The 15201-nt window shown below is 42.7% G+C and overlaps 2 protein-coding genes across 8 annotated transcripts in view; both read left to right on the top strand.

Annotated features, from left to right (window-relative positions):
• Positions 1-1173: 1173 nt before the first annotated feature.
• Positions 1174-3186, top strand: XCR1 (X-C motif chemokine receptor 1). Its single transcript, XM_042043529.1, has one exon. The coding sequence runs from the start codon at positions 1251-1253 to the stop codon at positions 2253-2255; it is 1005 nt and encodes a 334-aa protein (XP_041899463.1). The 5' UTR covers positions 1174-1250; the 3' UTR covers positions 2256-3186.
• Positions 3187-8143: 4957 nt separating this feature from the next.
• FYCO1 (FYVE and coiled-coil domain autophagy adaptor 1) overlaps positions 8144-15201 on the top strand; it is a 45767-nt gene continuing 38709 nt past the window's right edge. For 4 of the 7 annotated variants that reach the window (XM_042043128.1, XM_042043129.1, XM_042043127.1 and 1 more), the window contains exon 1: positions 8144-8242. The gene's annotated coding sequence lies outside the window, so the exon portion shown is untranslated. Of the gene's footprint in view, positions 8243-8864; positions 9042-9089; positions 9174-11162; positions 11265-15201 lie in introns of those variants that run through there. The other 3 variants (XM_042043124.1, XM_042043126.1, XM_042043125.1) reach the window with 3 other exon arrangements.

The raw sequence follows: 15201 nt of genomic DNA, 5'->3' as shown, positions 1-15201 counted from the left end.
AGCCACTGGATAGATGGTCCCTGTTCTGTGCTGCCTGTGTCACATTCTGGCTGACCTGAACCACCTACCCCAATGGAAAGCATTAAATTCTGGCAGCCAGAAGTGCTCCCTGACATGCTTTCCTTGTGTAGACATAGCTCTCCTGTCCTCCAAAGGCAGCATGTCATTTTAAGCTTGTAGCAGGCAGATTCTGCCTTCACTAATTCAAAAAGGAAAACAGCACTAGCACAATTTTGGCCCAAGCTGTGGAGTCTCTTTCTTGCAACTGTACTTTGAAGGAACTCAGTGGCAGGTCTCTCACGGGCTGTCAAAACAGGATCCAAACATGGTGTTGCAGATAAGCCTTCTTCTAGGATAAAGTGAATTTAGACTTTAAACCACTGCTCAGAGACATCACTGATTTTTCTGTACCTATTTTTTAGCTTAATTTCATAAAGAAACTAGGCTGATTGTATGCCATTTTCCCAGTCCCACTAACTGTTGATCCTGTTGGCCAATTTCAACTCGCCATCCATCTGGGATTAAATTCTTGCCGGCATACAGGCAGCACTCTCAGAAAAGGACTGTGATGTGGTCACTGCTCCTGTTGCATCCCTGAGAATTGTCAGGCCACAGAGGTGCCCAGAACACCCAGTGTGATGACGCTTCTGTCACGGCTTTGAGATGTTTAGATATCAGCAAACTTCAAGACAAAAATCTGTAAGAAACCTGGCTTTTCTAGTTCTTAGTGCTTACAGTTGTTGCTACTGGTACTGCTCAGCTTTTTAGGTTTACGCAATGCTGAATTTTGGTGACAAAGAATCATCTATACAGTGAAGTGCTTAGGAGTTGGATACCATTCCAGAAAACTGAAAAAACAGTAGCATATTTAAAAGTTTGGGCAACTGAGATATTTACATCAAAAAACAATGCACCTTCATACAGTAGAAAGTTAGTAATTGGCCATTGTCACCAACCATTTTGGTTCAGAAACATCTTAGTTTCTGACTTCTTAAGTATTTAAGATTTGAGTGTTTTGCAATAAGTCTTTGGTATCTACCTGTTCATGCTCTAGTCATCAGAAGAAATTAGTCCTTTCTCTCCCCAAGCCAGGAAAAATGACTAGTTTCACTGCTGCTTTTTCTCTCTTAAAATAGAAGTCTCCACAGTGGGAGTTTAGTTATTGGGTTGATTTTCACAAAAGTTTTAGTTTGATTGTTGCAGTCCTTTGAAGTAGCTGCTGGAGAACAGCACAAGATTTGCACAGACAAATGGATGAAGAATATAATTTAGATTATAATTACTCCTATGAAGACCTTCATGAAACCAACGTCTGTGAAATGGGTGACTATTTCACATTCAACATCTATCTCACTGCTGTCCTCTACACTCTGGTATTTTTGCTCAGCCTGCTAGGAAATGCTTTGGTGTTAGGGATCCTATTCAAATATGAAAACCTTACGTCTTTAACAAACATCTTCATCATGAATCTCTGTATCTCTGATTTAGTTTTCTCCTGCATGCTGCCTTTTTGGGTGGTGGACCAGTCCTTTGGATGGATTTTTGGTGAGTTCCTTTGCAAAGCATCGAATGCTGTTTTCTCCATTGGCTACTACAGCGGTGTTTTCTTTTTGACTCTCATGACTATCCTGAGGTACTTGTTTGTAGTGAACCCCCTTTCAACTTTGAGATCCCAGACGCAGTGCTGTGGTGTTCTGGTGTCCTTGGCTGTTTGGACTGTTAGCATACTAATTGTGGTTCCTGAGGTGATTCACACCACAGTGCAAGAAGACTTGGAAGAGAACATGTTCTGTGATTATGCTGATGGGAATTGGAAAAAGGTGGACATTTATGTGAGAAATATACTCTTCCTGCTATCCTTTGGAGTCATCGTATTCTGTTACTTCAAGATACTCATAATCCTGCTCAGAGCAAGATCTCGCAGAAAGCACAAAACTGTGAAGCTCATCCTCATTATTGTGGTGGCTTTTTTCCTGTGCTGGGCACCCTACAACATCCTCAGCTTTCTGACTACTTTTCCATCACCCACCTGTAGGTATGCAAAAGACTCCAACCTTGCCTTTCACATCAGCCGTAAAATTGCTTTCTCCCACTGCTGCCTCAACCCTGTGCTCTATGTGTTTGTGGGAGTCAAGTTCAAGAGGCACTTGGCACAGTTATGCAGTCTGTGTTTACACTGCAGCAATGGTCAAGCCTCCAGCCCCAGGACCTGCTATGAAGGCAAATTCCAGAATGAAGGGGCATCCTTGTACTGAAGCAAGACCTAACTATTAGGACTAATCCTGAACAAACTTTCAGATTTAGCATGCCATGGATAGCCTCTAATTCTGAGAGGCAATTCCCTGAGAAAGAGACATAAATTTACTCTTTGCAAACATGCTGTGTATGGAAAATAACAAAATGTACTTGCAGTGGGATGAAGAGATGAGAATGCCAAGAAATTACTTCATTGGCCTGAAAGTGTTAAGTTCCCAATTTTTTGCACAGTGAGATGGATTTTCTCTCATTTATATTCTCTTTTGAAAAGAAAAGGATCGCTTTTTCCTTTGGGCATTAAAACATAAGGTTTTAACATAAAAGTTGTTGCATATCTCTTTCTTACCTGACTAAAAATACTTGGATTGTATATAGCAATGGACACATAAGTATTTTTGCAAATTTTAATGCTTTTCAGAGTTTATCAGCGTTTATCAGTTTACTCATTCGTCTTTTTGTGGGGTGGGGGGTGTCTCAGGATTAACTGTCCTGACAATAGCTACAAGACCTCAGAGTTTCTGAAGTTCTCAGGGCAAATGTTCTTTTATCTTTTGGCAGATAAGCGTACATAAAACAAGCTTTGTGTAAAAGTAGTCTTTTGTGTCTGAAATGGAAACTTTGGGAGAGCCCTAGAAGGAACACAAGCTGTTGAACAGATACTTCACTAGGATATAAGTTTTTCTCCTGTTACTGTTCTTTGCCGCAGGATTCTTCCAGTCTTTGAATATCACTTCAGACAATTGCAGCAGATCAACAGCCCATCTCCTGAGCAGAGCAGGAGCATATTTGCCTCTAAATGATCTTTCCCTCCTTTTCTCCCTTTCCCATGGTGCTGAGAAGACTTAAACTTCTATATAGGTTATAGTGCAGGAAAAAAAGGCTTTTTAAATAGCAGGATAAAAATGGCTTGCTTTATTTGTAAAATTAATGTTTGGGCTTTTTTTTTTTTTTTTTTTTTTTTTTTTAAAGAGAAACTGATATCCTTCTTCATTCTAGCTCAATGGGGTATTTTTTTCCCCAGGCAGTGTGTGCACACACATAGTGCATGTTATTGTGGTGTAGCTGAATGACAAAGTACCTGGAAAGCAGAATATTTAATTTCCTGGCATTTGTAGAGAAAGCCAAGGTAGTTTTGCAGTGGCACCTGCAAAAAAGCAATGGTTTAGCAACAGTTCTAAGCAACAATCTGGCTTTTTGGGCATCTGTCTTAAAATGTCTATGCTGCTTCCACACTATTTCATTTGATCTCTAAAGATTATCTGGAACAGACAACAGATTCTTCACAGCTGCTGTATAGTTTACAAAAAGTAGAAACTCAGATGGGCCCATAGTACAATATCCTATTTGTGATTATACCCAGAAGCAAGAATACCTAAGGAAAAGCAAAAGAATGGGGTGAAAATATATGACATAGACTCATTAATCCCACTGGGGAACTCACTTGTGTTCAGACAAGCCATGGAAAAGGAGAAGTTGTCACTTTTTCTGGTTTTGGTGGAGACCAGCCTTTGGCTATTGGCTCCCGATAAGAAATATTTGAAATGAATGTGGCTTCAAACAGCTTTGGACTGGGGACTGAATACCATCAATTATTGAAGAGACAACCTTTTAAAGGACAAATGAGTCCAATTTATTCTTCTATTCTGGTAAGCCAGGACCACTTCATGGGCACCAGCAAAGCTCCACAAGAGGAAAATACTATGACCATGAGTACAAGAAGGTCTCGTGCATAATTTCAACAAGCTGTCATTCAACTGATTGACCTAGAGCCACACAACTGTGAAATATTTACTGTTCATATATTTTACATCTGTCTGAAAAAAAGTTGAGAATTATAAGAGAAGCATGAAGACTGAAATGATCCTGCTCTGCCCAGTTTTTAGCAAGTTATTGAAATCTGTTTGTAGCTTGAGCATATTTTGTTACAGTGTATCTGAGCACATAAAAAGAACTCTTAATATTACCCAACTGTATTGCTGCCATAACCAAAGTAACTCAGAATGTAGATATTTTGCCTCCTGATATAATGAAGTAGTACTAATAAACATTCAGAAATTCAATGGAATACTACACTGTGACTATTGTTCTCAGCCTCTGATAACCACCTATTAAAGTTAAGGTATTTTTAATTGAAGAAGTAATTGTGAATTTTCATAGGTTAATTTAGCCTGGAAGAGACTTCTGGAGGTGATCCACTCTTCTGTGCTGCTCACAGAAGTTCCATCTCCCTGGTCAGACAAGGTCACTCAGGCCTTTATCTGGTCAAACTGATAACCTGCAAGATCAGGGACTCCATAACTCCTCCAAGTCCTTGTTGCAGTGCTTAAGAACTCTTATGGTGGATGTTTTTGCTTCTACATGAACAAAATTTCTTTTGCTGCAACCTGGTGATGTAGTTTTTTCCTTACCTTCTCTGTGTCTTCACATTAGATAATGGAACAGAGCCATCATATCTCCCCTAAACCTTGTTTTTTTTCCTGGGGATAAACATATCCCAGCCAATTTAGTGTCTTCATATATCATGTGCTCCAACTCCCTGTCCATCTGTGATCCTCCATTGGGCTGATTTCAGTCAGTCAATGTCTCTTCCTTACACTGGTGGCCATCAAAATCAGAGCAAGAATCAGACTCATAAATGTGGGCAATTTTGGCAAAGCAGAACATGTACTTCTTTACTGCCAGAAGTGTTTTCATTGAGTCAGGATACCTTCATATTCTCAATATTTTGAAATATTGAGTTCATTGAAATCGTAAATAAAATTCTATTTTATCTTCTCCTTATCGTTACTCTGCAGTTGAAAATGCCCTTGCTCATCCAGTGAAACAAAAAACCAAGGAGACAGAAAGGACAAAGAAATGTGTGAGGAGTGGAGTACTCTCTCCATACTCAGAAACTGTTCACGTAACAAAACCAAAACATATTTGAGTTTGTTTAATTCCTCCAAACAATGCTGCTTTCTTCCAGCAAAGAGAGGCAAAAAGATAATGCTCTTTATCCATATGCCTATACATACATCCACGTACACCTCTATAGATGTATATAAAGGACTCTGTTTCATTTAAACTGCACAGTCCAGAGTCTAGGTCTTGGCTTTCCCACACTATTTGATGCAGTTGAACCAGCATCAAACCAGATCAAAATCTTGGTACCCACTTTGTCCACACAGGAGTGAAATGCAGCCAGTTCTGGGCAGTGATAGCTCCTAAACCTGATGTACTCAGGTGGAAGTCAGTCTCAGAAGCTGACCTGATATTTAGCAGAATATGCTTCCAAGCTCCTCAACCACTTTGTCTAAAATGCCATATTTGCTTCTACATGTTTTCCAGAGCTTTGCTGATTCTTTTTATGTTGCCTACTCCCAGCTTTACACCTACTGACTATTATTTGTCCACCTATTCAAAACAGAATGCAAACAAATGCAAAAAGCGCTTCCAAAGCTTTCTCCCCACAGTCACAGAAGGTTTCTGATGATGAACAGCAGCCTGTTGTTCAGTCTAGCTACAATGGTATGTTAATCCACCAGGGAAGCTGGGGGTTAGCTGCTCTCATAAAGTACCTCAAGTGCCTAGGGGAAGCAAAGCCCTTCCACTTATTATATAACATGAATTAACTCTTGCAAAAAAATTTAAAGAAAAATTGAAAATAATTCCCATCTAGCCCATCATAGCTTATGAAGAAGTTAATCAATAAATTTTATCAGAGTAAAAATACAGGAAAGCAACACGCATGGAGCAGACAACGTGGTTTTTTTTTCCAAGTGCAGCTTCCAAAAAGGAAATATCTCTAACATCTTTTATTGCTAAGAAATGAGGAAATACAGAAAATTCTAAAGAAGTGTTGGTCAGCTATGGACCTAGTTGGAAATAGCATGTTTTTCTCTGAAGAAATTGATGTGTACATAAACAGGCAATAATTCAATAATTAGTATCAATAATTAAATATTTCTGAAAGTAGCTTGTTACTACATAATTAAAAGGAGGAACAATCCATTCCAACTGATTATTTCTGAGTGAAAAGTAGAATAGCACAGACTTTTTGAAAATTTTTAAAATAAAATCCATTGCAATGAAATTATATGGGATTTGATTTACCATTACTTGTGTCTGATGACCCCGAGATTACTTTTGGAAGACACCCAGTTGCCTAGAGATCAATGGAAAACAAACGTTCGTTTTCAGCAGATGCTCCTGGCACTGCTGCATGATTCAGCAAAGTGTGCCAAGAAAAGTAAGCCTGAAGGTTGCTTCCAAACGATGTAAGTCATCCCCGAGCATTTCACAGGTCATGTGCCTGCAACATGTGTAGCCCTATAACCTGCATTTCTGAGGGCACTAAAATGCTTTTGAGCTACTCAAAAACATACATTAGATGAAGATTAATCACCAAAACTTAAGGTCATTTAGTCATTCTTATGTGTGGAGGATGATGGAGACATGTCAGTGACTATATACTACATATATTTCCTCAACAGTCTTGAAAATTTGATGCTTTGATCTTCAGCCTAAGCTGATGTTTATGACACTAACAAAGTCACAAGCATTGTGGCGAGAACTGATGACAAACTGCTTGCTCACAAGTTTAATTTAAAATGGTTTATTTACCAAAGTAATGTGGGAAAAAAAAGCAAAGGAAGTCTTTCAAGTTTGCACTTCAAGTGCAAAACAAGCGTAGCCTCTTTCAGGCGCTGGGAAAGAAATGTCCTTTCAGAGAATCATATGCATATCATATAGGAGGGTTAAAATCTGAAAAGAGGAAACAGCCTGCTTGTAGAAGGGGCCTGGTGCTGGAAGCGTTAGGAACCCTGTGCCCCACACCCTGTCTCAGGAAGCAACCTCTTGTTCCAGTTTCACACCTGTTTTCTCTCAGTCTCTTACTTTATACAGACATATTAATTTCTACCTAAGTCTTTCACAGAATCACAGAATCAATTAGGTTGGAAAAGACCTCTGAGACTGAGTCCAGCCCATGACTGAGCACCACCGTGTCTATCAGACCATGGCACTGAGTGCCATGTCCTGTCTTTCCTTAAACACCTCCAAGAATGGTGACCCCACCACCTCCTTGGGCAGCCCATTCCAGTGTCTAATCACCCTTTCTGTTAAGAAATTCCTCCTTATGTCCAACCTAAACCTCCCCTGGCATAGCTTGAGACTATGTCCTCTCACCCCTTCAGTTTAGGGATGAAGATTTTCCTTTCATCAGCTGGTGAGAGCAGAGAGGGGGGAATCTGCTGCATACCAGTTTTGTCATGCCTGACTTTCACATTTGCTTCAGTTGTCTGTGCAAAGTGCTTGATGAACTGATGAGAAAATGAGAAAAAAAAGAAAAAAGAAAAAAACCCATAAAGAATAGTCCTAAAAGCAACAGTCAGTACTATATTAAAAAGTATTAAGACAAAAATTTATTAAAATTTTTTTTTCAGTGGAGCCCGCAACAGGCCAAGGAGCAATGGCCATAAGCTGAAACACAGGGAAGTTTCACCTCACCGTGAGAACTTCACATTGAGGGTGGCAGAGCGCTGAACAGTCTGCCCAGGGCGGTCATGGAGTCTCCCTCTCTGGAGACATTCCAAACCCACCTGGACGTGTTCCTGTGTCACCTCCTTGAGGTGACCCTGCCTTGGCAGGGGGGTTGGATCAGGCATCTCCAGAGTCCAGTCCAACCCTAACGACTCTGTGATTCTGTAAAAAGCGACCCTCTGGTGTGAGGGCACCAGAAACACCAGCTTCCCCGAGAGGAAACCACCCCAACGCTGCCGCTGTAGCCGAAAGCGGCGATGTCTCTCCCAAAGTCATTTCAAACCCCTCAGCTTTCCCCGCAGCACTCCGTCCCGGCCGCCTGCGGGCGCCCCTGGCGCTGCGCCCAGACACCGCCCCGGGCGTGGGGCGGCCCCTCCGCGGCCTCACGGGAGTTGTAGTCGGGCGGCGAGGGCCGGAGCCTCACCCCGGGCCGGCTGTGCGCGACATGGCGGCGGCAGCCGCGCAGGTACCGAGCGACCCCTCCCGCACACCCCCGAGGAGCGCGGCGGGGCCGGGGGCGGGGAGGCGGCAGCGGGCGGAGGGAGCTGACGGGGAGAGAGGGAAGTAACTTCGGCGGCTTCCACTTGTTGCGGCGCCGAGCTCGGCTTCGAGGGGAGGAGCCCCAGCGGGGAGAGAGTTGCCGGCCGCCTTAGGGGGTGCCCGGGTGGGCTCAGTGGTGGGGTGAGCGCGGGCATGGCAGGGGCACATCAGCCCGGGGTGGGTTGGATGCTGGCTGTCATCGCCTGGGAGCCCCTCGAATGGGGGTCACCGTCTCTCAGGGCCAGCGCCTGGGCGGACGTCGGCCACCATCCAGACCCAGTCCCAGTCTCCTGAAGTGTCATCATGTCTCCCTGGTGAGCGCTGACTTTAGGCCCACATCAGCACTGCCCTCTGTTTTCTCCTCTCCTGCAGCTGCAGGGGGAGCGGAGTCACCCTGCTGGAAACCAAACACCCGCCCGTGTCCGTGCCCTCACCCCGCTATAAAGTGCTGACAGGCAAATATTTGACGCGGCCCTAATCCCACTTTGCCCTTGTGTCGGCAAATCTCCGGCGGATGGATAGGGAGAGAGTTTTGCTGGCACACGGGGCGGCTGGGTCTGTCTCCAGAGCAGATGCCGGGTTTGCAGCCGGCCCTCCTCCTCCGGCTTATGTTGATCCTGGTAATCCAGAGTGAGCAAGGAGAAGGAAAAAACACAAGGTTTTAGTGAAATGATTGTCTACCGCCTTTGGACACTGGATTCCACTCGGGCAGAGGTCCTGCGGTGGTGAGTCGGGCTGTGGAGGGTCTGTGCCGTGTTCTGGAAACTGGTGTATCCCTTGCTGCTGCAGCTGCCCGAGCACAGGGCCCTGTTTTCTGTCCAGGTCACTGCATCCAGCCTCCTGCTGATTTTTGCAAGGTTGGTTTGGCACACAGAGTTGGTCAGCTGTAGACTTCACGCTCCTGGTTCTGCCTCTCACTTGAAACCAAACTTCAAGTTTTAAGTTTCAAGTTGAAACAGAGGGAGAAGTAACAGGCCTTTGTCTGCTTAATGCTGAAGAGTCAAAGTGGGTGATTTTACCCAGCTCTGACTTTGTACGCTCATAAGGCAAGTTAGGATGAAACTTACAGGGTAAAACATGTTCTCTGTCTTATCAGTAGCATTGCAAACTGTTCTCTCTTACTGCCATGCAATAGTGTGTTTTATGTTTTCCAGATTTTGTGGTGTGCAAGGCAGTTTGTTGGAGTCTTCCAATGATCCTCATGGGAGTGATTGAATTTTAAAAATGTTCTAGACGTTCCAAATAGTGTTTTCCAACACCCACATTTAGAAGAGTGCACTGCAGTTAAAAAGTTGTTTCTTAAGAGAGTGCGGTGCAAAACAAGTGATAGTCTGCTCTGCTTCTTGTAGTGTGTATATATATATCTGTAGTATATATATTTGACAGCATTTGTTGTAAACATGGTTTCACTGCTACTTCTCAGGAGCCTGTTAGTTATGGAGCCTGATTTTCATGTATAAAGGAGTCTCTTATGTACACCATTTGATAACAGCGAAAGAGTGTGTTATATTTGCAGTCCCTCTCTCCACTGCTAGAGGGTTACATAAAAGGAATAGGAATTTTTCGTAACATCCTGGAGGCTAGGTTCCTCTAAGACTTGTTTGGTGAGTGATCAAGACATAAAGAAACAACTAGGGAGAGAAAACTAGTCAAGATGTAAAGTCTGTAAAATTGCAGAAATTATGCAGTGGACCCAAGGAAAAGTAGTGCTGAAATTTTTTTTAACCCAGATTGTTATTTGTTTTTCTTAGTTGATCACATTTAAAAATAAACAATTGTCTATTTGTCAAGTAAACACCGAAACCTTCTAGTGTTCTTCACATGTTCTTGAGATTATTAAACTTAAGGGAACTCTAAGAGCCCCAAGTGTTTTTATTGTTACACGTTATTGTTTTTATTTATTTGTTTGTATTACTGTGTGTTTGGTTGGTTTTGCCAATGCAAGCAAACTTTAGCAGCTTGTATCTAATCCAGTTCATATTTTGATGTAGTAATTTCAGTTTGTCCACGGAGTAGTGGCTGTTTGTGTCCAAAAATTCTGTAATAGTAATAATTTAAAATCATTTACCTGGATGCATTCTGACAGTGGTTTTACAGTTTTTGACACTGGTAGGAGGAGCAGAACTTTTTATGCAAAGTGCCTGGATCTCAGTGTAAGCACAGGACCTTGACTTGTATGCCCTTCCTTCGGTTTAGTATTTTTGCCGATCACAGTATTCTGTGTTGGTTGGTGGTTTAGTGACCTCAGCAGATATTTACAAGCAATTAATGCCTGAATGAGGCCTGCTGGGAAGAAGGATGAAGATAGGAAAGGTCTTGCTACTGCTACAAGCCAGTTTAGGTTTCGAAAGTGAACCAGTTGGATCAGGGTATCCCGAATAACTGGGCTCATGCCAAGCCTGCGTCATCTGTGGGCCTGTCTCTTCCTATTCAACCAGTATGACAGTCTCATACAGGCCTCTCCTCCAAATGCTTCCTAATCTTTGGGATTTGTAACTCTGAAATTTCCCCTTCCCCCCAAAATGGTGACCTTCACTGGAAAACTCACAAGAACAGAGGCAGAGAAGAAATACTCCATACTTCCTGCTGCAGAGGAAGGAAAACAAGAATTCTTTCTGTTGACTCTGGGGCAGCATGACTCAGTGGCCTGTCAGTTTGGGTTGCCTCAGCGTGGTTTTTGCTTGCCTCGCCCTCTATTTGGTCTACATGTGTGTGGTCAAGACCTGTAATTTTCAGTGTTGCATGTTGGTATTTTACTGGGAACTGCATATAGGCTAAGAGTTATCCTAAGGAGCTGCTGGCTGGAGGGAGGACGCATGAGGTGCTACAAGTGGGCAAGACTCAGCACCCATCTGCCAGACTTCCCAAAACCATTAGCTGGAGGAAGCCTTTTCAAGTACTTCTGAAACCTCAGCTTGGAGGGACAGTGTGCACCGGTATATACAGAGGTAAAATTGCTGCTAAGGAAAGGTCCCACTCAGAGCCAGGATGGAATGGTTGTTGCTTTTAACTATCCCGAAGTCTCAGAGGTGGCTGAGCTACTATAGTCAGGCCAACCTTGCTGAGGAAATTAACAAGGCCCAGAGACCAATTTTGGAGACCTGAAAAATATGAGATTCTTTGAAGTCTCCAAGCTTGTGCGATGAATGAGTTGAGTGTCATGAATCGCCAAATGCTCCTCTGCAGCTGGAAGTCCTCTGGTGTTTCTATTTCTGTAGGTGTCTATGTGGTGCTCCTCAGAGTAGCACCTGAGTGTCATGTGCGTGGCTTGAAGAACATGTAAGACATTTAAATAGTTGTGTGAGTTGTAGAGAGAAAGAGCAGATTTTGTGGCAGGGAGGGACACAGGGAGAATTGTTTAGGAGAATAAGAGCATGAAGAGGGGAAACAAACCTTTTCACTTTTGAATTAATTCTGTCTTTTCAGCTCACATACAGGCATTGAGACAGCAGGGGTACCTTCTCCCAGGGAGAGTGAAAGAGGATGGGAGCAGCTGTGGAGAAACAGGTCTCTGGAAGAGTTATGGTTGGGTTAATTGATAGATGTTAGTAAACAAGGTATAGCATTCCTGACGTGGCGTGAGGTCTGGCGTGTCCTAAGGGAAAAGGGCAGACAAGTTTGTTAAAAGCGATACTTGTTCAATTCCTGTTATCAGAAGAGAGCTCTTCTCTTTGTAAACTGACTGCTTCCTCAAACAGGGAAGTTCTGTCATCATGAGATAGGGCTGAGACAAGGTTGTCTTTGTGAGATATGTACTAGCTCATCCCTGTGGTGTTGTTTGCAGAAAGTGGTCATTGAGTTCATGTTTGTCAGCAGTTACTGATGTGAAGGAATATCGGAGACAACACTATTCTCCAAGTCAGGAATCTGTGTCCCCGGTCTGATGCATCTATCCTGTTTGGCAAAGTACAGTGTAGGGTATTAAAGGGTTTTAAGCCAGATGTTAGAGAGGAGAACCAGTTTGGTAGGTGCAGCTTTAAAAAAATTTGGTAGGGTTGCCAGCTTTGTCCACTCAAGGTTAAAACTTAACTCTGTCTCATGGAGTTCTTACTGTGCCACTGTATACTCTTGTCTGTTGCCTAGCTTTGATCTTTTTCTAAAAAGAGGTTGTAAATTCAAGGAATAGGGGTGGAATGCAGGTCAGTTGTCCATAGAATAGGGAAGACTGCACAAAAAGTTTATAAAACTTTACTGATTCTTTTGTGTCAGTCTTTTCTGTCAGGTTAGGGGTACAAGCAGTATTTTACGAATGTCATTAGTTTGTGTTTTTATGTTGTAAAATGCAAATATTCCAAGAGCACAAGAGCCTTCCCACAAAAAGGCTTTATTGTAAGGAGTTCTTAACTATAAAAATGCTCTTTCTCTGCCAAGCATTTGCAAAATATGTGAATGTTTTTATGCACTTCATCTAGTTATTCTCTTCCTCTATGTTATGATACTCAGAGAATTTGTTTTTCTGGACACGTATTTTCTGCGAGATGTCTTTTATTGTTAATTGTTTATATTCCCAAACCATATTTTTGTCACTGAAATGTGAAGATTTGCTGATGTAGAAAATTAAGGGAAAAGATTAATTTAAAAAGAAGATTTCACTTCTCAGAGTGGAAACCCTAGCTGTCATTCAGACTGTGCCTGCCTTTTGCTTTTAATCCTTCTATTTAATATAGTCCAGTCACGTATCTTTGTATAGAGTGTTAAAGCACAAACAGTTGAGTTGCCCAGTAAGAAGCACATGTGTGTGCATGACAGAAGAACCACGCTGTCTTTTTTATACCTCAGACCCTTACTTCCAGCAAATAGTTCTTCAGCTTTATGGATGTGCAGCTCTGTGTGCCTGCATGGTACAAAATGAGAAAAGCTGCAGCGCAGCTGCCGTGAATTTCACTGGGGCTCTATGTTTGCTGCAACAACAAAGTACGAAGTAGTTTTTTCAGACAGTTACTGTAATGAAATTAGTTAACTAAATCAGTGCTGTTACAATCCTGAGAGTTAGGGACTTTCTTTTCCCAGTTCTTCCTTCATCTCTGCCTGAGGTTTGCATTCAGTGTCTTTTGTCAGTGTGTCTTGTAGCCAACTGTATGACCAGGTGGGTTGTTTGGGATTTTTTTTCCAGTGTACCTTGCAGTTATCAATCAGTATCTGCTTTTATAGAGCATACCATGTTCACACTACACAAGGGAATAATACAGTTCAAGCTGTGACTCACAAACATAGGATTTGTCTCAGTATCCTCACTTGCCTGTTTTGTTTCATATAGAATGTTAGAAAAGGCATAGGATTGCAGGCACCAAATAATTAAAGGTCTTGTGATACCACTTGGGGCCATGTGATGAAGTGCCCTTGTTTGGAATGACTAGTCCAGAGTAGTCATATTAACAGGAAGTATTTCCATAAGCAGTAGAAAGTAGTGGGTCTTGGTTTCCAAAGAATAGTTTTTGCAAATCTGATTTACTGTTTAGCTGAATTACACCAAGTCTGCAGTGTGAGCTCTGCTCTTAGTGCACACTGAAAATGCACTTGGGTGGGGAGTGGATTCTCTGATATCAGGTTATAGTGGAGGTCTCACTGTAGTCCTTAACAATGCAGAGACACTCTGCTCATGGGCATCCTCCCTGCTTCCTGTTTTGATTGCACATGGAGAAGTGTACTATTTTGAAGATGATTGCCTTCTCTCAAGGTTGGCCAAAATTGACCTAAAAGGGTAGCTGCTGGAGATGCAGACATGGTGTAGAAAATGAAGATAAATTTTATAGAATCAGATTAAAAGTAGGTCATTGTAGCTGCTTCACTAACCAGTTTAATTACAGTCATTACATTTTGTTGCCTGTTTTATATGTGTCTCACTCCCCTTCAGGTAAATCTTTTCCTGTATGTGGGCTATTTCCTTTCTGCTTCTTTCTTTAATCTCCAGGATATCCTCCTCTGTAAAGAAGATTGCCACCCCCACACTAGCACTTATGCCATCAGGGAAGGCAGGAACCACCTTCAGAGATCAGCAGGCATGGCCCAGGAGTGCGAGGAGGGACTGGTGGCATGCCCTGTGTTGCCTCCTTTGTGCCAGGTCCTTAGTGTAGCTGCACTGATGTCATTGCAGCTCAGCAGTTCTGGGCAAGTTAATGCCATCAGCCTCAGTCCAGTGTTGTTATATAAGAGGTAACAATGCATCATCCAGAAAGCTTTTGACCCACAGTGGGTCACTCGTGCCTGAGGAATGTATCATGCTGTTTTCACAAAGCAAATATTTACAGGTTTTAGTAAGATAGAAAATGCTGGAGGAACAGTGATGTGCTCTAAGGAATTCTGGGCAAAATGTTCTGTGATCAGGAAGGACTAGATCAGGTGTTTACAGAAGCTCTTCCTGTTTTGTAATCTTGGGAAACCAGTTAAGATACATTATCAGCTTTCTTTGCCATAGGAAATGAGAGCTCTGCACCTGTGTTTTCTAAGAACACCTCTGGAAGGACCACAGAGGGGAGAAGTATCTTTCTCCCCATTTTTTAGAGGAGAAGGCAAGTAGAAGTTTCAGCACGTTTGCCCTATGCCATAGCCCAGGTCAAAAGATCCTCTTCATCTCTGGGAAGAGAAGGGGCTAAATGCATGTCTCATCCATGGGAACTGATGCAAGGAAGGGGAAACTGTGAGACCTTGCTCCAGGTATTGAGAAAAGACGTGACAGGGAGCAGGCAGTGGAGTGGGCTGTGCAGCTTCATGCCTCCTGCTGAGTTGTGGTTTCTTTTCAGGATTCTCACATTCTGCCTAGGACATCCAAACAGAAATAAAGATGTGTATCTTGGGCTGCTTTGGCACAGCAGTTATCAACCCACTGGGAGCACATAGCCCTCTCTTGCACTGTGCTGCTGAGCTGTTGTGCACCCAGTAGTCATT

The sequence above is a fragment of the Corvus kubaryi genome, unplaced genomic scaffold (assembly GCF_017639235.1).
Source record: "Corvus kubaryi isolate FWS band 111438036 unplaced genomic scaffold, C.kubaryi_AGA036_p1.0 37398, whole genome shotgun sequence".
NCBI classification, from domain to species: Eukaryota; Metazoa; Chordata; class Aves; order Passeriformes; family Corvidae; genus Corvus; species Corvus kubaryi.
The sequence above is the reverse complement of the archived record's forward strand: the minus strand, read 5'-3'. Positions and strand labels throughout refer to the sequence as shown.

Excerpts from the sequence above, each read along its gene's own strand:
- XCR1 (XM_042043529.1), top strand. The coding sequence starts at position 1,251 with ATGGATGAAGAATATAATTTAGATTATAATTACTCCTATGAAGACCTT.